Source organism: Urocampus carinirostris, chromosome 8 (genome assembly GCF_059441175.1).
Source record: "Urocampus carinirostris isolate Australia breed hairy pipefish chromosome 8, RoL_Ucar_1.0, whole genome shotgun sequence".
In the NCBI taxonomy this organism is placed as follows: domain Eukaryota; kingdom Metazoa; phylum Chordata; class Actinopteri; order Syngnathiformes; family Syngnathidae; genus Urocampus; species Urocampus carinirostris.
Window position 1 is genome coordinate 7,044,049 of NC_142356.1, and position 23,856 is coordinate 7,067,904.

General features: G+C 39.0%; 1 protein-coding gene across 4 annotated transcripts in view; it reads right to left on the reverse strand.

Annotated features, from left to right (window-relative positions):
* LOC148360595 (nucleosome-remodeling factor subunit BPTF-like) overlaps positions 1-23,856 on the reverse strand; it is an 83,246-nt gene that overhangs the window by 21,207 nt on the left and 38,183 nt on the right. For all 4 annotated transcript variants that reach the window (XM_088341467.1, XM_088341470.1, XM_088341469.1 and 1 more), the window contains 10 exons: positions 22,524-22,752; positions 19,900-20,037; positions 16,611-16,738; positions 16,425-16,521; positions 16,189-16,358; positions 12,648-12,864; positions 9,651-9,931; positions 7,636-7,749; positions 6,655-6,816; positions 2,825-2,907 (listed from right to left, as the gene is read on the reverse strand). In XM_088341467.1, coding sequence (XP_088197593.1) covers positions 2,825-2,907; positions 6,655-6,816; positions 7,636-7,749; positions 9,651-9,931; positions 12,648-12,864; positions 16,189-16,358; positions 16,425-16,521; positions 16,611-16,738; positions 19,900-20,037; positions 22,524-22,752 — 1,619 coding nt within the window. The remainder of the gene's footprint in view (positions 1-2,824; positions 2,908-6,654; positions 6,817-7,635; positions 7,750-9,650; positions 9,932-12,647; positions 12,865-16,188; positions 16,359-16,424; positions 16,522-16,610; positions 16,739-19,899; positions 20,038-22,523; positions 22,753-23,856) is intronic.

A 23,856-nucleotide genomic window follows, 5' to 3' on the forward strand; every position in this document is an offset into this window, starting at 1 on the left:
CGTCCCGTTTGACAACTACACTTTGGATTACTTTCTATCCTATGGTTATGAATTTTAACGCACAAAAATGCATTTATTCGAGGAATCAACTCCTTGCCCTGAAGAATTCTGGTGCCGGCGTGATGAGGGGGCCCTATCGTGGATGCAGAGCCGGAGCTAAGGCTAAGCGGCTAGCGGTGTTATAAGCCCTCGGTACCGTCCGTAATCAAGGTAAATGTGAACTCTCTACCAAAAAAGAGCGACGAACTGGCTGTGCTGGTGAAAAACATCAAAGCATACAAGGAGTGCAGTTTGCTGTGTTTTACAGAAACGTGGCTCACGTCTAGCATCCCGGACGCTAACGTGGAGCTACCCGGCTTCAGCGCTGTTAGGACGGACAGAGACACAAAAGCATGCGGGAAGCGGAGAGGAGGTGGACTCGCTATCTACGTGAACACGAGGTGGTGTAACCCTGGGCACAAAGATTTCCATCTGCTGCAGGGATGTCAAACTTTTGGCCTAGCGTGTGACGTCATCCAACTACAACACAGCACCCCGAGGCCATCCTGTTAATCTGTTAATAAACAACAAAAGGATGCTGCTGGAAGTGTGAATTTCCCTACGGGGATGAATAAAGTATCTATCCATCTATCGATAAATTTATGCGTGTATAAAAGTCAAAGATGTACAGTATACTGGCTAGACTGCCATATATGTCAAAGATCCATTTTAGCAAGGTTGCCGTAAATGGCAATAGACATTAAAGGTTCACTTTAACTAGGTTTTCAAAGACAGCTATAGACGTCAAAGATCCCTTTAAGCAAGTTTGCCGTAATTATAACTACGATTAGAATTAAGGTAAAATCCAAGCAAACCTGTGTGATCACAAACAATAGCTACTTATTATAGCTTAATTAGGGATAGAGTTAACTCAAAGTTAAACGCCAATGCGAAAGATTTGAAAAAATATATTGTTTTCCCAGGTTTTTTAATTGTTTTTTTTCCTGGAAAATGCAACTATGTGTAATAATGCTCTTTATGATAGTTAACTCAGAGTTAAAAAAATTATATATATATATATATATATATATATATATATATATATATTTATTACACACACACTTTTGTCCAGCTTTTTCTGTTCGTTTTTTTGCTAGTAAATGTTCGTAAATTTTATGACCCAAAATAGATTTAAACCTTAGTGGTGTCAAGCAAGTCTGTGTAATCACGATTAATAGCAATTTGTCAAAGTTAACTCAGAGTTATTTGCGAATGTTGAAAAACAAAAATCCACGCTTTACCAGTTTTTCTTTTTACTTGTTTCCGGTAAATGTTGATATATTTTATAACCAAAGTTAAATTTGGGACAAAACCCAGTGTATTGTCAAGCAAGTCTGTGTCATCACAAACAATAGCTATTTATTATAGCTTAATCAGGGATAGAGTTAACTCAGAGTTAAACGCCAATGCGAAAGATTTGAAAAAATATATTGTTTTCCCAGGTTTTTTTTTCTGGAAAACGCAACTATGTGTAATGATGCTCTTTATGATGGTTAACTCAGAGTTAATGGCTCACGCAAAAAAAATTAATAATACGTTTGTCCCAGTTTTTCTGTTCGTTTTTGCTGGTAAATGTTTGTAAATTTTATGACCCAAAATAGATTCAAACCTTAGTGGTGTCAAGCAAGACTGTGTAATCACGATTAATAGCAATTTTTCAAAGTTAACTCGGAGTTATTTGCGAATGTAAAAAAAAAAAAAAAAATCCATGTTTTACCAGTTTTTTTTTTGCTTGTTTCTGGTAAGATTCAAGAAGTTAGATTTAAGACAAAACCCCGTGTATTGTCGAGCAAGTCTGTGTTATCACAAATAATTGCAATTTAGCATAGTTAACTCAGAGTTAGTTGCAAATGATAACAAATAAACTAAAAGGGATGTTTGTGTAGCCATTTTCTCTTAATTGTTCCTGGGAAATGTTGGAAAAAATTATAATCAAAATCTTCTTTAAGAACAATTTTCAACCAACTCTCTGTAAGCATGCTTAACGGCAGTTTAGCAAAGTTAACTCGTGAATTGCAAATGCAGAAAAAAAATCCACGCTCGTCCAAAGTTTTCTGTTTTTATTCCCGGTAAATTTGATGACTTAGATTACTCAACGAAAAAAAACCATACTGGTGTCAGGCAGGTCGGTGTAATCTCGACTATCATTTTGTCATAATTAACTCAGAGTTAATTGCAAATGCAAATGGTGAAAAATATATTTGTTTTCATCAATTTGTTTGCCCAGCTTTTTCTGTCTGTTTTTCCAGGTAAATGTTGGTACATTTAGTAACAAGATTTGAGAAAAAACTGTGTTGTCAAGCATGTTTGTGTATTAAGAATTAATAGTGATATATGATATACTTACATTTAACTCAGAGTTATTATTTTTTCTTTTTTTCCTGGTGTTTGTATACTTTAAAGTAAATTTAAGAAGAAAATTATGACGTCAACCAAGTGTGTAATAGCACTTTAACTTACTCAAGAGTTAGTTAACTTAGAGTTAAAAACTGTTTTTCCCCCCATCGAAGTCGGTAAAGCTCAAACACTTCACTTGTTCACGTGCAACTGTCACGAGACCCGAAGTGATTATAAACATGTTTTTTTGCAGTTAACGCACAAGTAGGCGGCGCCACAAAATGGCAAGCTGCCGAAAAACAAGCGGCCCGTCGGTTGGAAGTCACTCTAGTCTGGTTTGAGTGTTTCGGGTTGGTGTGAATGGGCGCAGTGTTGACACAAATACGTGTGAGTCAGAGTCGGCCAGCGGTCACAACATAGATGACGGTGAAGATCTCATCTCGCTAACCTCTGATTTTCTTCTCTCTCCTCGGGTGTCAGGGTCTTCTTCTGCTTCAGGTATTCGATGACCGCGTTCTGCTTCATCACCACCTACCGAAAAAAACACACCAACAGATCAATAAAAAAGGACGTGGCTTGTTATCCGGCGCCACCTTGCGTCGTGATTGATGTAGTGCATTGTGAAATCGGGAATAGAAGGCACAGTTTTTTCCTAGGTTTTTGTTTTATGTTATGATGAAAAAAACAGAAACATTTCCCAAGGCTAGGAGTGGGCCAACCTTCAAGTGGATGGTTGGCCCATTGGGTATAAAATTATGGCAGTTAGGCCAGGAGGAAATAAAATGATTAATTTGATTTTTGTATTTGCTGATACATAATCTCGGATGAAATACCTCAGTAATACATGAGGAAAAACAAAAGCGCACCGGGGAACAGGACTAGCACTTAAACAGCAACACATACCATATTTTCCGCACTATAGGGCGCACCGGGTTATAGGGCGCACCCCCAAAAAATAGTTTTTGGCCTATATCTTCCATAGATAGGTCGCACCGGATTATAAGGCGCTACAATGGGAACGTGGACAAAACAGTCAGATAGTTCAGTCCAACTTATTACCCCCTTAACATTCCCAAAGCTTGCAAAGACGCAAATACGTGTCGAGAACCCGTGCGGATGCGGTGTCCGTACAATGTCACTCAAATGCATCGTTCCAAATATCATTCGGAAGGGTAAAGTCTTGGGATTCAAGAAATGCCAACCATTCCTTAGTTTCTATTTTCTTTTTCGCTCGCAACTTAACTGTGCATATGACAATAAACACTTGGAGTTGAGTTTAATAAAAAAAAAAAAAAAAACATCACAGAAACATCGATATCACTCTGAAACAAGATACTGGGAAAATATATAGCCGGAGTAGCTCACCGAAGTCGTTGCGTTCAATAATAATGTGCAACCATGGTCCTCTTATATCCGTGAGTGTAGTAAATCCAGGAGAATAAAATATTTACAAATACAGAATAGTAAAACATGCTTTCTCTATGCCGTAGACAACCAACCAAACTTGCTATTCACATTCATCTTTTTTGGCCAAATGCAGGCTTTGTTTTGTCCCTTTAGCCTATGCAAGCCCGTAAATGATAAAAGGGATCCGCCCCCTTTACCTCCGAATAATTTTAGCCAATAGTGATCGATTCAACTGATGATTGACACATCTTTTTTGGCCAATTGCAGGCTTTGTTTTGTCCCTTTAGCCTATCCGAGCCTGTAAATGATAAAAAGGATCCGCCCCCTTTACCTCTGAATAACTTTAGCCAATAGTGATCGATTCAAATGATGATTGACACATTGGCTAGCCAATGAAACGCCGGTATATAAATCCCATCATACACCGCGGACTACTTCACGTTCGGGGGAAAATCTAGTCGGCGGCTGTTGCATTAGTCAGCTTTTGAAAAAAATGAAGACTTTTAGGTGCGCCTTATAGTGCGGAAAATACGGTAATTATTAGTAGAACTTTATTTACCATTCTATGTATTGTCATTACATTTTCCTTTGGCGGGCCGGATTAATAAGCCCGAGGGGCCACGTCTGGCCACCGGGCTGTAGTTTGCCCACCCATGCCCTGGAATGAAGACCACTGATGGGAAAACTAAGGTCTGCGGGCAACATATGGTCCAGCAAGCTTTTTTTTTTATCCGGTCTGCTGAATAAAAATAAAAACTTGTGGTTGTTTTAGTGTTACTCTTGTCCCCAGTGTCCCCTTGTGGCTTCCTACTCTATTAAAGTACATTACTTAATAAAACATTGAGTACTGCATTGTGTAAATCATATAAATATAATTCTTAATATATTTTTTAAAATGTGTATTTTTCAATATTAAGACATTATGTTATCCTGTATTTTATATATTATATTTATCAAATGTCATGCAAAAGAAAACAGTTTTGCTTTTGGAGTATCTTAATGGATTTTATCAAATGTAGTGCTTAAAAACGGGGATTAATATCATAATGATACTTTAAAATAAAGGAATAACCTTTGGTGGAAAAATTGCATGACTGATGACATGGTTAAATTGAATTAAAAGTAAAATCAGAAGTAACTTTACAATGCAGAAGAAAAATCCAATACTTTACCGAATGTGCGGTTCTATAATAGAGTAAAAAATAAATTTTAATAAAGTAAATACTTGCTATAACAAATATATAAATATATAAAAAAGTTTACAAAGCAGAATGTAAGATTACAAACTCTACAAACAAAAAAATCTAAGATATAGAAAGCTTATTGTTTCTTGACTACCAATGTTTAAATGTTTGACCTATAAAATCAAATCAAGGTCATGGAAAAATACAATATTTATTTTGATCAAAATGTTACATTATTGTAATCGGCTCCTAGATGCTTCCTACAACTCAAACGTTTCATTTCATTTCTTTAAACAAACAAACAATGTTGTCCAGCATAACTGAATTAAAATTTGAATAACTACCATACTTCTAGATTGAAATTGTAAATCTTTGTCAAAATTACAAGAAAAAAACGTAAAAAATGTGTTTACAGTTTTTGGTAAACCTATAATTCTTGCAGTTTATTTATGTACAAAATGTTTTTTTTTCCTTTAGAAAAGTAACAAGTGCGGCTTATAATCAGGTGGACCTTTTAGTACCATAAAAAAAGAAGTAAATTAGAAATTTTTATGCACACACAGGTACATAGATGTCTAGAAAGATAGATGTCTAGATAGATGACATCTATCTACAGGGTTAGGTAGCGTTACTTTAACGTGATTACTTTCAGTTACTTTTGGATTACTCCAATACCAAATATGCTAATAAAAGACAAAAGAAACTAAATATGAATAAAATTACTAAATTTTGTGCAGGTTTGGGGAGTAACGGAATACATGGAACGGCAAAAATTATGTTGGCAAGCTGTTTGGATTTATTTTCATTTTGTTTCTGTGGCATTTGATGTTCGTTTTGCCGGAGATCAAAGAGATCAAAGCCAGGAGAGAAAGCTTACCACGTGTTGTGAGTCATCATTTTATTCATATTTAGTTTCTTTTGTCTTTTATTAGCATATTTGGTATTTGAGTAATCCAAAAGTAACTGAAAGTAATCAAGTTAAAGTAACCCTACCCAACCCTGTCTATCTAGACATCTAGACTAGATAGATAGAAAGATAGATGTCTAAATGAATAGACGTCTAAATGGATTCTAAATGTCTAGATAAATAGATATATGTCTAGATGTCGAGATAGATTGATATATATATATGTCTAGATGTCTAGATAGATGTCCAGATGTCTAGATGGATAGACCAATGTCAAGACAGACAGACAGACAGACAGACATCTAGATGTCTAGACAGACAGATATGTATACAGACAAACAGACGTCTAGATATAGTTAGATAGATCGATCGATAAGATACCGAGTGATCGATCGATAGTGATCGATAGATAGAGTGATCGATAGATAGATAGATAGATAGATAAGACAGATGATAGACAGATGTCTAAATAAATAGATAGAGGTCTAGACAGACAGATGTCCAGATGTCTAAATAGATATATAGATGTCTAGACAGACAGACAGACAGACAGACAGACGTCTAGATAGATGGATAGATATATATCAAAAGTTTTGGCATTTTGAAGTCCACTTGTGAATCGTGTTTTTTTTTTGGTGGCACTAATAAACAAACAAAAGTATTGCAAATAAAATAATTCAGTTCAGAATAAGTTTAGAATAGAGAAACACAAATACGATGTATCTTATAAACATTTTGTGGGAGGAAAACCCTGGGAGCAATGTCTTTCTGAGCTCCCACCTGTTTCTGAATGATGTCCTTCTGGCTGACTGAGTTGAGGGCTTGCTCTTTCTTAGCCTCTGCAGCTTGTTTCTTCTTCTGCTGTTGCTGCTCTCGCAGCTGCTGGATCCTCTGCAGCTGCTCCTGAACTGAGGCCGCCTGGATGGCCACCACGTTCCCGACCTGTGAGGACAAACGAAGCAATGTATGAAACTGAACTCGAGATTGTCTCAAAATATGAGCCGCTGGTGTTAATTTTGACAGATTTCTAAAGTGTGTGCATTTGAAGAAAGGACACTACGGAAGCCGGAAGGATAACACGAATTTCATGAGCACCCTTCCATATTGTCTTGCGTTAGCAGAGATGAAATCTAGCAAGCGACAGGACATGAAAGCTAGTTTTTATCACCACGAGCGACAAGAAATTCGGAACGAGCTGGAAACACGCAGAGCAGATGAAAAGAGCCAATAGCTGGAGCAGCTAAAGTGTAACTTTAGCTGGTAGCAGAAGAAGCTACTAAAAAGCCCAGTAAATTTTTGCAGGGGCAAGCGTCGGGACCCCGAATGACAGAACTTGTTCGCATGCATGATCCACTGTGGAAGCCAAGTGGCTACCATGAATACTAAAGAAGGAAACAGTGGAAAAAAATAGTGGAAGATGCCTGAATCTTAAACTCAGCGACGTGTACTTGCATCAAATTATCGTGAGAGCGAGAAGCCATAGACTGCGGCTAAGTGGCTAGCATGAGTGGCTAAAGAGAGAAACAGTTAGGAAAAAAGTGGAAGATGCCCGAATGACGGGATTCGGTAACCATCACATGCAAGGATCAGTGGCGTGCAGTAAGTGGACATTAAGTGCAAAAAGCTCTACCAGGACAAGCTTCCTTCCAAAAGCTCCGATCGGGCTTTTTGCACCACTAGGGGCTGCTATATAACTCAATTTAAGGATTGCTGTATCCGTGTGTTTAGAAAATAAATCGATTCAGTCAATAATTCCACTACCTGTCCTGCCTGAGCTGAGGTGGCACCAGCTTGTTGTATCTGCACGGGGAGCTGAAGTTTGATGTGCTGTGGTAACGACGTGCCGCTCTGCTGAGCCTGGAGTTGGGCCAAAACCTAAAATACCCCCAAATAAAAAACAATGTAATGAAAGTGGCGCTAATAATTTTGAAAATTGGTGTTAGAAAATGTTGATTGTTCCGCAACTTAAAATGATTCATGTGCCCTGCATCAACCAAGCGGTGCTAATACTACCTTATCAGCTAATGTTAGCAGGTTTGTCAGTAAAGCTAACTCATAATGCAAGAGTCTGTGATAAAGATGCTAGCAGCTAATGCTAATATCTGTAGATTTAGCTGCTAAATCTAGTGACACTGTTGGCAAAGATGCTAACCCTGATCCGGCTAATTAATCAAAAAAGTTTTTTTTCAAGCCAGGACTAGTTTTAAATATGAATAGAAAGAACACGCCTTAAACAAAAATAACTTTGTACTGTTTTTTCAGGACTATAATTCAGGGCTAGGAACCTTTTTGACCCAGAGCCATAATTGCAAAATATTTTGATATTTATATTTTAAGACCAAAGTCAATAAAACCGCCAAAACTGCTTTCCATACAAAACCCAATCATCAGTGCATTTTATTTCGCTGTGTAACGTTAGATCATCTGCTTAAAAATGAAAAAAGGAATAATGCATGAGCCTGTGTCCCATACCAACAAATATACCACTTCAAACTCCCGCAATTACTTAGTTTTTAACCTTCATATTTTCCATAAATGATGGTTTCAAAACAAGGTGCAAGCAGGGTCCTTTTTTAAAAGTGTCACAAAATACTGCAAACAAAGACACTGAGGCATTTACCTTCAGTGCAGACAGGACTGGGCAGAGAGAAGTGTGCTGTCTGCATAGCTCCGCCCACCCCTAAAGCTCAAATTGTGTTATTGGCTGACGTTTCTGGTTGTTTACTTTTTCTTCTGTGGGTTTTCATCCTAAAGTGTCTTTACAGTGGACCTAAATTGTTTAATGAGCTTTCATATAAAGGATTATTTAGCTATGTACAGCCAAAACGGGTTAGTTAGTGTGACACCTAGACTATAAACTGTAGTGGAAACTGTGCCTTTTATATAGTGGAATAAACCATCAATTCCCATAGTACCATATGCATCTCCAAATATAGCCATTGATTTTTTTTCCCTAGGTTTTGTAGAATGCAGGTTATTACAATGATGTGGCCAATATATGGACTTTTCTGGACAATTTGTAGTCTTTTTTTATTTTACTTAAATTTTTTACTCTACATAACAAGCGCTGTTTGGAAAGAAACGGTTAGATTAAAACCTTCAACTCTTTCCGTTTACAGTTATCGGTGTTTATTTATCGTGGTTTCGCAACTGTGAATTTTCATCGTGCATTTTCTTTTAAACGACGCTTTTAAAGTACGGTAGTTTTGTTTGTTAAACAAATGCCTGTGCCTTTGAATTAGGATTGTTCTTAGATTTCAATATCTAATAAAATGTTTAATAAATGAATAAAGGTTTTTACTTCGCAGGTTTTGACTAGGACGGGATCTTTTTGAAACACAACCCCTGCAAAAAACAAGGGATTACTGTCTTTCTTTTTAAAAAATGCATAATGAAGGAGAAACATTTATGTCGCATTTTAGGGAGAAATGTATTTGATCAAATACGACACGTAAAACATACATGTCATCTTGAAAGACCATTTGAAAAATGGGAAAAAAAGTCAAACATTTACTACTCTTCACAATATCTAAAAAAAATGTCCAAAGTAAAATACACAGTTGCACAACTTATAATACGGTCACTTGCAACTCATTGTCAGGGTTTTTCCTACACTAATGTAATAGGTGAGGCTTATAATCATATGCGGCTTATAAGTCCAGAAATTATGGTATAAATATATCTGATTATAGTCACTGTATCTACATCGATTTCAGGTTCTAGAACCAGAAATAAGTGGTTTGTCAATACTGATCCAAAGCCGTTTTCAATCCTACCTGGACCTGCTGCTGCAGTCCTGACATGATGATCTGTGGATTCTGGTGCAATTGCAATTGTGCAGTTCCTCCCTGTGTGGTGACCTGCAGCGAGGTGGGCGATTGAATGGGCATATGCGCCTGCGTCTGTGGGGGAAGCTGGCCTTGCGGGGCGGATGCAGACGGCGTTCCGGTGGTAGCCAGGGTAGCTGCCCCCGGTTGCACCGGAGAGGCCGCCTGTTGAGCAGGCTGGGCTGGCGTTTTGGTGGAGTCGGAGTTAGGGTGGCTACAAGGTGTGGAGGCTGTGGAGATTTTCAAGGATAAGAAACCAACGTAAATGTTAGGGTGGTCCTTATTGTTGAACTTTTGATTTTTAAGTAAGTAAGTAAGTAAGTGTGAAGCACGTTGTAAAGCGCTTTGGGAGGTCTTCGTTGACTTGAAAAGCGCTATAGAAATGCAGACCATTTACCATTTTCGTCAGAAAAGGCCTGAATATAGTGTGAAACTGGGAGAAAATACTTCCTGTGAAGTTTCACGTCGAACAGACATATTTAAAAGGAGCCCAAAAGACATTTTGGTACAGTAGTCGAATAGGGTGGTGGGAAAATTTGTGCAAAATACATTTTTGACAAGTGAAAGCCTGAATATGGTGTGTAACCTTGAGAAAACACATCTTGTGAAGTTTCAGATGGATGTATAAGATGAGCCCTAAGGCCAATTTGGCACCGTAATATAAGCAATGATAACTGTTCTTTTAATGTTTTTTTAAAGGCATTTAAAGTTTGGGGTTTAAAAGACTCATATACGGTGTAAGACTGTAAAGTAGGCTTAAACGTATTTGCTCAAAGTGTATATTTCTAATCAGTTGATGTCCCTTTTGGCCGTCTCTTAGTCTTCCTGTCTTTGTTTAAAGGTGCCGGTACTTTTCCATGAGGGTGGTCTTTTGTCTCAGTTTCAAAATACCAGTACTTTTCCTATGTCTTGTGGTTTCAATAAAACACAGAGGCAGACAGGGGGTGAGCGTGAGTGAGGGTGGATGAGCCAGTTTCTTGTCCTCCCGCTACTCTCCTCGCTGCAGCTGGTTAAAAACTTAACAAGCCGTTGCCTGATGTATTTTCTAGCGTTAGCCAATTTATAGCTCTCCCACACGTCAGTGGTCTGCTTGTTAGACCCGACAAAGACACCAAAAAGAAATATGTGTGTCACATTTCTGTGGTAAACTGAATTTTAGCATTGAATTGAATGGTCTTTATTGTCATCATATCAACATTTTGAACCATTGTATGCAAGGACATTAGACATGTTAAAAATGTAAAAGACTATAGAAAAAAAAGTACGAATGAGGAAAGAGACAGAGGTCTGGCTCAGTGGCCAGACGAATCCTGAGCCGACGATAGGAAAGCGGCAGCCCTCTTTGACAGTGCCGAGTCCGTTCTTTCACTTTCAAAATCAAAAAGAAAGACTGTCAGGGTAGCAGCGAGCCTAGTGGCGGAGGAGGTGTTTATGTTCTGAGAGGGAGCCAAGATCTCCACGAAGGCTGATGAGCAGTGTTCCCTCTAAGCTGCGCGCGTGCGCAATTGCGCACTGCTCGCACATTCTCGGCGCACAAGAAAATCTAGCTAGCGCACAAAAATCAGGGCTCAAAATTACTTATTAAGAAGCGACTCAAGTCAAAGTTACAGTGCATGAAGGTAAAAATACACGGGTTCCCCTGACGTTGTATCCTAAATGCGGTATTTTGAAGTCGAGTCGAAGGAGAACGAAGTTGAGTAAAGTTAGTAGAGTTTGTCGGGGAACCGGCTTCTACCGGGTCCTAAACGGCTCTTCGGGTTGTTTTTGCTTCTTTAATCCCAACATGACCAAATAGTATGTAAAATTATGCACAAAATGACTTAAAGGAAGGGGGGAATAGAACAAAAAAGAAAAAAATACCAAAATGAAAAAGTAGTGAAAAGCTGAGAAAAAAAGAAACAAAAGGAAGAGAAAAAAGAAGGAAACATTTAGAAAAAAGCCAGAAAAAAGAAAAGAAAGAAATATAGGAAAAAAGTAAATAGACAACAAAAAGAAAAAAGTAACAGCTTGGAAAAAATAAACACACCAGCTCAGTAGCCTAGATGGTAGTGTGCCCGCTTTGAGACTGGGAGGTCGCTGGTTCGCGCCTCGACCGAGACATACCTAATTGGTATAATGGCGGCGCCCTCTGGCTGCGGCTGCACCGACTCGCTACAACGGGTCAGGTGTATCGACATTTCGTTCTATGTACATTGTTACAAAGAATGACAATACAAAGGAAATTATTATTATTATTATTATGTTTTGTTAAAGGAATTTAAAAAAAAGTAGAAAAAAAACTCGGAAAGAAGAAAAAGTTTGTGTTGCATTCAAATAATTTCCAATGATATCAAGGGAATCTTGTTGCCAACGTTGTACTTTCACTAAAAAAATGTGATTAAGAACAGTTCTGTATTTTACAACTGACTAAATAAGCCCCCCAAAATGTTAATATTATGTGACAAAATATATCAGGAAATAAAAAGAAATGGATACCTTGTGAAAGAATTGTAAGAACAAACGACGTTTGTAGTCCGTACAAGCTTTGCAATAGTACATGAGTCAATTCATTCAAAAGAGAAAAATAATTTTGCATTGCCGGAAACTCAGCAAAATGTAACTTGATGTCAAGTTTTGGACATGTTTGACAATTATCTTGCCACACTTGGGATTATGGTTGCTCACTATTGTTTCAAGCGCTGCTCACGGACTTTGTGTGAACGCTCAGACCCGTAAGGAAAATTACAGGGAACATTGCTGATGAGCCAGACCTCCATCGCGTTCTTCATTTCATTCACAAGCGCTGATTGCTTATATTATAGGGCCAGTTTGGCTTAGGGCATCACTTAAATGGAACTTCACTAAATGGGTTTTCTAGGTTCACACATTTAATGGGCCTTGATCGTCGATGTATTGATTTTTGAAATTCTCCTTCGATATGAGGACCACCTGAATTTCCAGTCTTACCTGGGGCTGGTGTGGCCACTGCAGACGGGGGCGTGAATAAAAAGCGCTGCGTCTGGCCATTGGGCAGAGTCGCCTGCATGAGCTGCTGGCCCGGACCAGGGATGACGGTGACTCCGTGAGGGATAACCTGAAGCTGACCGGTGGTCTGGCCTTGCCCTTGAATCATCACTGTGAGAGGCTGGGGGGAACTCCCGACACCCGAGGCAGCCTGCTGCTTCTGCAGAGAGAGATTTGTTAAGAATTTCTGAAAATTTGAAAACATTTACACAGCAACACAAAATACATAATTACAGTAGATCCTCAGGTTACAGCGTCCATAGCCTGGGTTTCCCTAACATAGAAGAATCTGGTGGGCCGCCAGGATTGAATTGGTCCCCCCGAAGTCTCATAAACTTATATTATCAAAATTTATGATAACATTTTTAAATACATATAAATTTGATGTTAATCAAAATAACTCAGATTTCTGATTTACATAAATGTTCGCAAACGCAATGGTGAGTATTTATGCTATTTATCTCTGTCAGTTAGACGGAATCGTGATCAGTCAGCCCATCCTCCCTTGCTAAAGCACATCCTTTAATTTCCACATGCTGCACCCCCGCTTGAAAACAAACATGCATGACATTTTTATTTAGATTACTTTTATTATGTCTTATCATCCGATAAAGACATGGAAAATCAGATACGAGCAGCATTAACCCCTTCAAGTTCCCGTAAAACTCGCCTAAAATCCCAATCCAAGATGTACTGAGATTAGCTGAGAGACGGGCACTGGAAAAGCTGCGGTCAATCATGGACAATTCATCACATCCACTACACAGCATTATATCCAGACAGAAGAGCAGCTTCAGCGACATACTGCTGTCAGTCTTGTACCACGGACAGACTGAGATCTTTTCTTCCTCATGCCATGAGGCTCTTTAACTCCTCCCGGCGGAGTAAAGGCCCACATTAAAGCACACCCCCCACATTGCATATTACCGTATTTTTATTGCAGTGTGTAATCTGTGTAGCACTATATAGATACTCTATATAACACGCTACATTGGGTATTAACACGTCACATTGGGTATTTGTGTATTGTATTCTTTTTGCTTTATTATTGTTTTGATCTTCAGCGCAGGGATGCTGCTGGAAGTGTGAATCTTCCTGCGGGATGAATAAAGTATCTATCTATCTATCTATCTATCTACCCAAAGTAATTTGAATGCTGTTCTTAAAGTGTTTGGTTAATATGGACAATGTTGGTCTCTTTTCAAAGGTAAGACTCTGAAGTTTTGTCCTAAACTGAGATAATCACTGCAAGTGCTTTTAACATTGAGAAATCTAAGGTGGAACCCACAGTCATAGAAGGTTTTTATTATTGCCTGCTTGGTGCTCGGCATTAAGGGTTGGAATTGGGGGGTTTGGTCACCCAATGACTCCCAACACAGCAGTTGGGTCTAAAATGGCGGCGCCCTGTTTGGCTGCGGCTGCATCGGCTCGCTACAGTTTAACTGTATGGGTTAGGTGTATCGACATTTTGTTCTGTGTGCATGGTTACAAAGAATGACAATAAAGGTAAATTCTATTCTATTCTTCTTCTTCTTTTATTCAATCAAATGCTTCCAGATGAGTGTAGCATGGTCATCTTAGCTAGAAAACAGGCGAGGCAATAGCTTGAAGCTGTACCTGCTACCTTGTCAAATTTGACCATAATCCGAAAAACCAAACTTGTATTTTACACATTTTTCTAATGGGAGGTCTCGGCGTTTACAACAGTGGCCATTTGCAGTTAACCAGTAAACAGCACTAAAAGTTGTGCAAATTCAGATTCAGATTCAGATTCAGATCTACTTTATTGTCATTCTAGTACACGTGTATACAGAACGAAATGTCGATGCATCTGACCCCCACAGTTTCCTTGAATGTACAGATATAAATAATGTTGTATTGTATTTTGGCTACGTATAGTATTTTACCATAGTGCCGATAGTGCAAGAAGAGTAGCTAACCAGATGCGCAAAATGGGCAGTCAGGTTAACAAGTCAGGTACACAGTAACATTAACACTGTAACAATAACGCTGTAATTACAATGGTGCAGAGAGCAATGTGCAAGGAGTGGCAAGCTATAAAAAAAACTGCCAGTAGTGCAAAAGTCAGATTAGCAGCCGTTTAGATTTAAGTTAACTATATGTTAGATTGACCATTTAACAGTATTTTACTTTGGCCATTTTTTTTTTTAGATATTGTGAAGAGTAGTAAATGTTTGACTTTTTTCCAATTTTTTAAATGGTCTTTCAAGATGACATGTATGTTTTACGTAACGTATTTGATCAAATACAATTTTCCCCAAAATGCGAGAAATGTTTCTCCTTCATTATGTATTTTTTAGCTGGTGTGACGTATAGTCTGGAGCGATTTATGGTCCGGAAAATACGGTACACAATTTTCTGAAGGGTGAGCATGCCCCTGGGCTCTCCTAAACTGTCCGTCAATCACAATCTCACAAAATCCCATAGGAAACACTGATAAACTAACATTATGAAAACTACTTTAATCACCAAAACAATTTCATTCATAAATGGTAGTAGCGTTTCTTTGTAATAATGCATTTCCAGTTTTATTTCCCACCTTTTCCAACCTATAAGGTAAACCTTTTCTGAGAAATTTTTGTTGCGCCTTGTAGTCCAGGAAAATACGGTAATATTTATATACAATTTTAATGATTATCTGGGTTGTCGGAGATTTGTAACACATTAAGTAGTTACCATAATTTTCTATCCCCTACCATATGGCAATTTCACCACACGATCCCCAAATTAAAGACAATATCCCTAGGGTATACAGTGCTCATTTTACCACTGAAAAGTGAAGGGGTCCCGGGGACTCGCATGCTCAAAAATCTATGGGTCCCAACAGAAATTTATGGGTCCCCAAAATGTAGTGTTATCGAGGTTGAAATTGTAAATCAGTGACGAATAATATAATAAAATCTATATATTCATTCAGTTTTAATCATCAAATTATTAATTCATTTTCTGCATCAAATTATTGTTGGTAAAATACTGATTAAAGGGATAACCAGAAATGTGTATTTTTTCATTTTCTCCTTTTATAATTCCTTTTTTTTCTTAACTTTTTTATACAACATCGTCATTCGTAATATAATGCATCCAAGCAAGTGAGCCGTTTGAGAGCCGGCTCTCCCGAATGAGTTGAGCCGAAAAAGCCGGTTCTCTAAAAAGAGACGGACTTTTCACTACACAACTCGAGATCGGCGTGTAGACGAAAACTCGAACCGCGAGACCAAAACAACATCTGCCGGATCTGCCAGACGAAAAGTTTGAAGTGCGGTAAATCTTTGTTTAAAAAAAATGTAATCGGGTAATAATGACAATTTTGTGTCCAAAAAGTTGCGTCCCGGGGACGCACGTTGATTTGAGACTATGCGTCCCCAGCAAAAATGATGTGTCTAGGACGCACGGACGCTGGCAAACGAGAACACTGGGTATAGCAATGCAATACTAGCAAACAACGCTCACTTAAAAGTGTTACCTGAGCAATCTGTGCAATGGTGAGTTTAACCTGGCCAGAGGCGGTTCCGGCAGTGGCGGTGGAGACCGGGTTCTGTCCAGTAATGGTGGCGACCGGGCTGGCTCCTGAAACGGAGGTGGACACTGCCTGGCCTTGTAAGATCTGGCCCACCACTTGCTGGCCAGCCTGACCTGAAAAGAAACAGGTGACACGGGTAAATATATAAATCTCCAGACGCGGGCCAACCTGAAAATTACCTTGCTGGACCACAAGGGGTGTTCTGAGTATAGTTTTTCCCATGGGTGAGCTCTGCTGGATGGGCGTTCGGATCGTTGCCATGCCGGGCTGGATTTGCTAAGGACGACATAAAAAATGATCACCATTGAATTGCTAACTCCATAAATATTACTGCTATTGAGTTTGAAGAAGTAAGTGTGGTGTACCGTCTGTTGGTTGCCCGGGATATTGGGCCTGATGTTCACAGGGGTTGAGCGGGGCAATTTGATGAAGGTCTGAGCACCAGCCGTAGTACCAGAAGGGATGATACCCAGAACTTTTTGCTGCACAGAACCTGAATTTGGGAGATTGAGGGAAAAAAAATAGGAAAAATATGTATAACAAACAAGAACACTCCTGCTTCTTATGATTCAAACTTTGTTGCAGATTTATTTTATTCTTGTTTCCAGAGCTGCGTCCATATTACCCACAAATATGACCATGCGATATAAATAATAAGTATAAATAAATAAATGTGAAATATATCAAATAAATACAATTATAAAAATAAAACAAATTATAAATACATAAATATAAAAATATTTAATAAATACGCAGAATTTTTATAAATATAGATTAGTAATATTAAGACAATATTTTGATATATTTCAATTAATGTATACATATGAATAAAAATAAACTATATCAAGAAATGCATGAATATAAATCATATGAATGAAAAATACTGAAATGAGACAAAATGGGTTAAATATATAAGAAATGTTATCCCTTCAAAATCTCATCTCATCTCATTAGCCGTACTGCTTATCCTCATTAGGGTCGCGGGGGGCTGGAGCCCATCCCAGCCATCTCCGGGCAGTGGGCAGGGGACACCCTGAACTGGTTGCCAGCCAATCGCAGGGCACACGGGGACAGACAACTCACTCGCTCGCTCATTCACACCTAGGGACAATTTAGACCGGCCAATTCACCTGAAATGCATGTTTTTGGAATGTGGGAGGAAACCGGAGTGCCCGGAGGAAACCCACGCAAGCACGGGGAGAACATACAAACTCCGCACAGGAAGTCTGGAGCTGGATTTGAACCCCCGACAGGTTCCCAAGACATGAACTGTGCCGCACAAGCGCTAACCACTGCGCTGCCGTGCTGCCCCCCCTTCAAAATTATTTAATAAATTAATTTATTAGATGAATAAATAGTGTCTTTGTTTGATTTAAATGCCTTCCACCTCGAAAAAATATGAATATATAAATGAAAATTAAATCTAAGGGGTAAAATATATATGAAAATAAAATATGTAAATGAAAACACATATTTGAAATTAAAAAACAAACATAAATTAGACAAATACATATATATTAAAATATATATAATGCTAAAAATGATAAATTAACTTAAAATATTTATATGAAGAAATTATATGGGTCAGGTCGCTTAGTGGCTGATTTCAATTTGTTTTCAATGTCAAAAATCACACACACACAAAGAAATCAGCGGGACGAGTTCTCCAAGTCAGATTCCTATTTTCTCCATAAAGTAGCCCATGAGGTAGAAAAGCCCTTCTCGGTATCACTGATATCATTCATGCGCACCGATACCATTACCTCAAAAGGCTACAGCAACATACCTAAGGATAAATCCAAGTTTTCCTGCAGCACACAACATACGTCATGCCCACCACATCGCTCGACTACGTAAATATTCTCGATACAATACAATACTGTGCGGGAATCATCGGCGAGTGAAACCGTGCATTGACACGGCTCAATCCATAATTTGCGGCCGTCTCCTCCTCCCACTTTCGATCACGGTAAATATTAGCGAAGTAGGTCGACAAAATCTTCAAAGCTCTGCTGAAAGCTTACTTGGGTTTCCCCCAACATATCCGAGCGTCCTCATAAATTATTCACAACTCTTTTCATCTGCGGGCGACAAAGACGGCGTTTCATATTTGCAGAAATCGCACACTTTAAGAACCTCAGATCCCGTCGTGTTTTCCTATAACCACAACCAGGTAGGTAAACCTTAACATCAAGGGCTCTCCTCTTCAAATAAGGATTTTAAACCTCCTCACCGACATCAAATGGACATTTTCTATGGCGTGTCTGTTTCTGGGGGCAGACTTTTATTCGAAAAGATGAACAAGGAAGGTGAAATCTGCAATAGAGAGTTACCTGTCTGGGAAGTCGACTTGTTTTCCTGCCTAACTTCCTTAAGCCCTTCCAAAACAAACAGTGTGCCGTGCAGTCACGCTGGATAAATAGACGTGTCCGTTAAATGGTCACGCTACACCTGAAATTGAGGGGTCTTCAAAAAGGTAGAAAAAAGGAAAAAAAAAACCCTCGTCATTTGCTTTTGGCCCCCCCAGGAACTTTTTGTCATGTTGCCACGTTTCAGGCTTCAAATTTAAAGCTTAAAAAACTGAAAACATTGTGTTATTATTATTATTATTGACTTAGGCCAGTTTTTCTCAGCATTTATTGTAATTATTATTATTTTTTAATCTTTTTTCTCCTCAAAGTCTCTATTTTACATGTTTTACCCTAGAGTGCCATGTCTAATCTCTTTGCATACTTTGATATCTATGACAATAAAGATAATTTTAAAATTTCAATTTGAAAACACAATTGTAAAATGGAACCCAATCATTTCAACATTTCATATTATATTCACAACGAAAAAAACTGAAAAGTAGGTGTAGCAAAAATATTGGCCCCCCGTTCTTTCAGCCCAACCAACTGACTCCAAACGTTCCCTGATGACTTCTGAATGATCCAATCTCGATCTAAATGACTAACATTGACAAACGCTGTGCACATGTGTGGCATTAAGTCTCAGTTTAAATGCACCTGCTCTGTGATGGGCTCAGAGGTCTGTGAAAGGAGACACCGGGGAACAAACAGCAATATGAACACCAAAAAACACACCAGGCAGGTCCAGGATAAAGTTGTGATAAAGTTTAAAGCACAAATGGGATACAAAAAGATTCCACAACATTTACACATCTCCCAGAGCACTTTGCGAGGAATAATATCAAAATGGAAGGATCATAAAACCACTGTAAACCTACTAGGACATGACCGTCCCTCTAAACATTTGGCCCAAACAAGGACAAAATTAATCAGAGAAGCAACCAAGCGACCCATGATCACATTGGATGACCTGCAGGTATTCACAGCTGAGGTGGGGCAATGTGTAATCAAGAAAATAATTTGTCACACTCTGCAAAGATCTGCCCTTAATGAAAGAGTGGGAAGAATAAAGCCCTTTATGAAAGACTACGATTGAAAGGCCCGTTTGGGGTTCTCAAAAAGCCATATAGGAGACAAAAATTACATGAAATTGAACATTTTGGGATGAATGCAAAGCTTTACACTTGGCGTAAGAGTAACACCCTGAAAACACCGTCCCTACAGTCAAACATGGTATATATATTTAAAAAGAAAATCAGCATTCCATTGCCTATCAGATGTGAGGTAATAAAAGCATGTGTACCTCCTTGTGAAGTTGCCATATTGACGGTAATGAGTTTGCTGTTGACTTGTAGAGGAAGTTTGGTGGTCACAACCTTCCCACCCACCGTGGTGCCAGTAATTTGGAATGTGTGGCCACCAGTTGTGGTCACAGACGTCTCTGCGTAAGACACATGAAAAGAAAAAAAATCTGATAAAAAAAGAATTTCAAGAAAGCACTTACATTGGTTTGTGTCACGGTATTTGATGAAAATGCAGATACTCAATTGGATGAACTACTTCCCGAAATGCCTTACTCCATGCAGTTCAAAATCTTGCGTGCTTTGTAAAGACTTTTCCCGTCAGTGATAGAATTAGCCGCTATATGTTGCAAGACTTGAAATGATGCTTAAGGGAGAAGCAAAAACTTGATGCAATGAACGAGAAATAGGAAGAAGGCACATGAATTGCCACCTTTGCTATGGAATATGACCGTAACCAATCATATATCAAAATTACCGGACTATTAGCCGCGACTTTTGTCACAAGCTTTCAATTCTGCGGCTTATCCAATGATTCAGCCAGTTCATGCATTTTTTCTAACGTCCGCCAGCGGCGCCCGAGGTTTAAAGGTAAGTGTGAGACAGGTGGAATATGTGAGTCAAGGAAGACGCAAGTTTAATGTAAATTCGCTCTTTGTGAGTGAATAAAACTATCATAAATGGACCCTCTTTATGGAAAAGGCATCAATCAAAAGGGGAGGAATAACTACCATATTGGGAATAATTTTACGAGTCTGTTTAATTTCAAAGGGGAGTTTTGGAACGAAACGAACGAATGACAAGAAGCAACGTCCAACAAAGGAGAAACGTTTTTAGCTGATTTCTATTTCCGTCCATCCATCATCTGCACCGCTTATCCTCAGTAGGGTCGCAGGGGTGCTGGAGCCCATCTCTGCTATCTTTGGGCAGTGGGCAGAGGACACTCTCAACTGGTTGCCAGGGCACAAAGAGACAAAACACTCACACCTAGGGACAAGATTTTGGACCGACCAATTAACCTAACATGCATGTTTTTGGAATGTGGGAGGAAACCGGAGTGCCTGGAGGAAACCCACGCAAGCACGGGGAGAACTTGCAAACTCCACACAGGAGGTTCGATCTCATGACCTCAGAACTCTGCCGCACACACGCTAACCACTGCTCCGCCGTGCTGCCCCTGATTTGTATTTATCTGTCGGTATTATTGTGTGTTTAGGAGTAAATATTTTACAAGGTTGGATTCTATGGATTGTCCTTGAGATAGATAGATAGATGTCTAGACAGGGTTGGGTAGGCTTACTTTAACTTGATTACTTTCAATTACTTTTGGATTACTCCAATACCAAATATGTTAATAAAAGACAAAAGAAACTAAATATGAATAAAATGACTGAAATTTGTGCAGTCTTGGGGAGTAACGGAACACATGGAACGGCAAAAAAGATGATGGCAAGCTGTTTGGATTTATTTTCATTTTGTTTCTGTCGCATTTTATGTTACTTTTGCCGGAGATCAAAGACATCAAAGCCAGGAGAGAAAGCTTACCACGTGTTGTGAGTCATCATTTTATTCATATTTAGGTTGTTTTGTCTTTTATTAGCATATTTGGTTTTGCAGTAATCCAAAAGTAATTGAAAGTAATCAAGTTAAAGTAACCCTACGCAACCCTGTGTCTAGATCGATAGATGTCTAGATCGATAGATGTCTAGATAGATGTCTAGATAGATGGATAGATGTCTAGATAGATAGATAAATGGATGTCTAGATAGATGTCTAGATAGATAGATGTCTAGATAGATAGATAGATTGATGGATAAGCAATTTTCGTGGACATTCAAAGAAGTTGAAGACGGCCAGGGGATGTAATGGTGAGTAACACAGGCTTTATGGTCGTCGTATCTTGACTCACAAGAGTTTAAGCTTTCCAATGATATGTGACATGACATATTTCAGTGACTGGTGACATCGTGCAGACACGCATTTGTTTATCAAAAGTCCAGCAGTGTACTGTCGGAATGTCAAGGTGTTAAAATGCCCTATATTATGAAAATGATTTCTGTATACAGTCTTTCTTTGTAAATATCTCCTGTCTCAATGTGGGCACAGGTGGCTTATAGTCAGGTGCGGCTTATGTACAACATGTTTTTCTCCTTTAGAATGTACTGGGTGCGGCTTACATTTAAGTTCACTCTATAACCCGTAATTTAGGGTAATAAGAATAAGGTAAGACTGCATCCCCCTGCTACTCCACTGAACCACCTCAAATCACGTCGCACCAAAGGTAAATAAAATGTAATTTTCCCCTTGACATGTATACTTATTTATAATGTTACCTACCGGTAATCATCTATACATATATTACACAAGTATTAATTCTATGCACTATTTGAATATTTTAATATGGGGTACCGGGGGTTCGGAATGCATAACATAATTAGCATAAGTTTCTATCCCTCGACTGACGTTGCGATCCCCAGAACGGATTTATGTTGTATCCCCGGGGGTCTACTCCAACTAATTAATAATATATTTGGGGGTATAAGGTGATATATTTGACTAGGTTAACCACAAACAATTCCACTGCGCTGTAAAAAATTCAAACATTTGAAGGTGTTTGATGACATACCCGGCGAATTTTGACTCTGCTTGATCCACGTGGCGAACGACTGCTGGAAGTTCTTGGTCTGCTGATATTTGATAGGCGTGCCCATCTTGGAGGACAGCACCACCTTGGAACTCGGAGTACCTTGGCCCGATAGTGAAGCTACCATCACTTTGGGCGGTGCAGTGGTAGGTGTGGCAGAACTTCCCGTCGGAGTGACCGTAACCGAGGCCGGTTTCGGCTCCTGACGTTTCTGAAAGCGTATAAATTCATATACCACAGGGCGGGTAATGATTAAAATGATTGTGAAACTACTATCTAAGTGACAACTATAAAAAGGGTTTTAGAATTGAGATCAAGTTTTGAATTAACTGTTATTGACAGCAATAAATGCCAATCCTTCATCAATGTAAGAGGCAATAAACTATAGAAGTCCAAGAGTGCTAAAATGCAATCAATAAAAAACTCAGGACCAGAACGGAAACAGGACCCACTTGCGTGACGTTTACCACAAGTTTTATTGAAAGAGAGAGGAGGGGCTGCGCCTGCGATCCTGTGTTCGCTGGGTGCGGGAAGCAAGTCGCTCTCGTACTCTGATTGTGATCCGAACATGGAAGTGGATCTTCCGTAGCGGGCGATGGCAGTGTCAGGGGCGGAAAAACAGGTCGGTCGCCGGGACTGAGAGAGCAAGACGTGATCGAGGTCGGAAACGAGTCGTAAGTCAGAACGGGAGAGTAGACGTAGTCGGGGACAAAAAGAGGTCGTAAGAAGAGACGGGAGAACAGACGTGGTCAGGAGCAAAAACAGGTCGAAGCCGGAGACAGACTGGAGCGAAAACGGGACAGGTGGGAGTCAGGGTTGAAAAGGCTTGCCTAATATTCACTGAGGTTCGCAGACGGACTGACAACAGGGGATTGACAGGACTGGGTTTAAATAGGGACAGGGAGCCAATCAGAGCCCGCAGCGGTTGGCGCCAAAGGAGCGGGTACAGCTTAGTCACTTCAGTAATCATGACAAAACATTAATTTTCAAAATAAGGTACCAAGATTTTGAAATAAGTAATAACTATTATTTATGAAAAAAAAAAAGAACTAAAAAAGGTATTATATAAAAATATTTCATGATATCCTAATAGTTTATATAAAAAAGTCAATCTACTTTCAATAGTTTTATTTTAAGAAAAGTTTATATAACTATTATATGCTATATTACAAGATAATGACTCCTACTGTCAATCAAACAGCAGGAGGAGGGGCTAGCAACGTGATTGGCCAATTCCACTAAATGCAATGTACAGGATCCATACAAAATGTCATCCAAAATCATGATGCAATACGGACGAATCACTCCTGCTGTC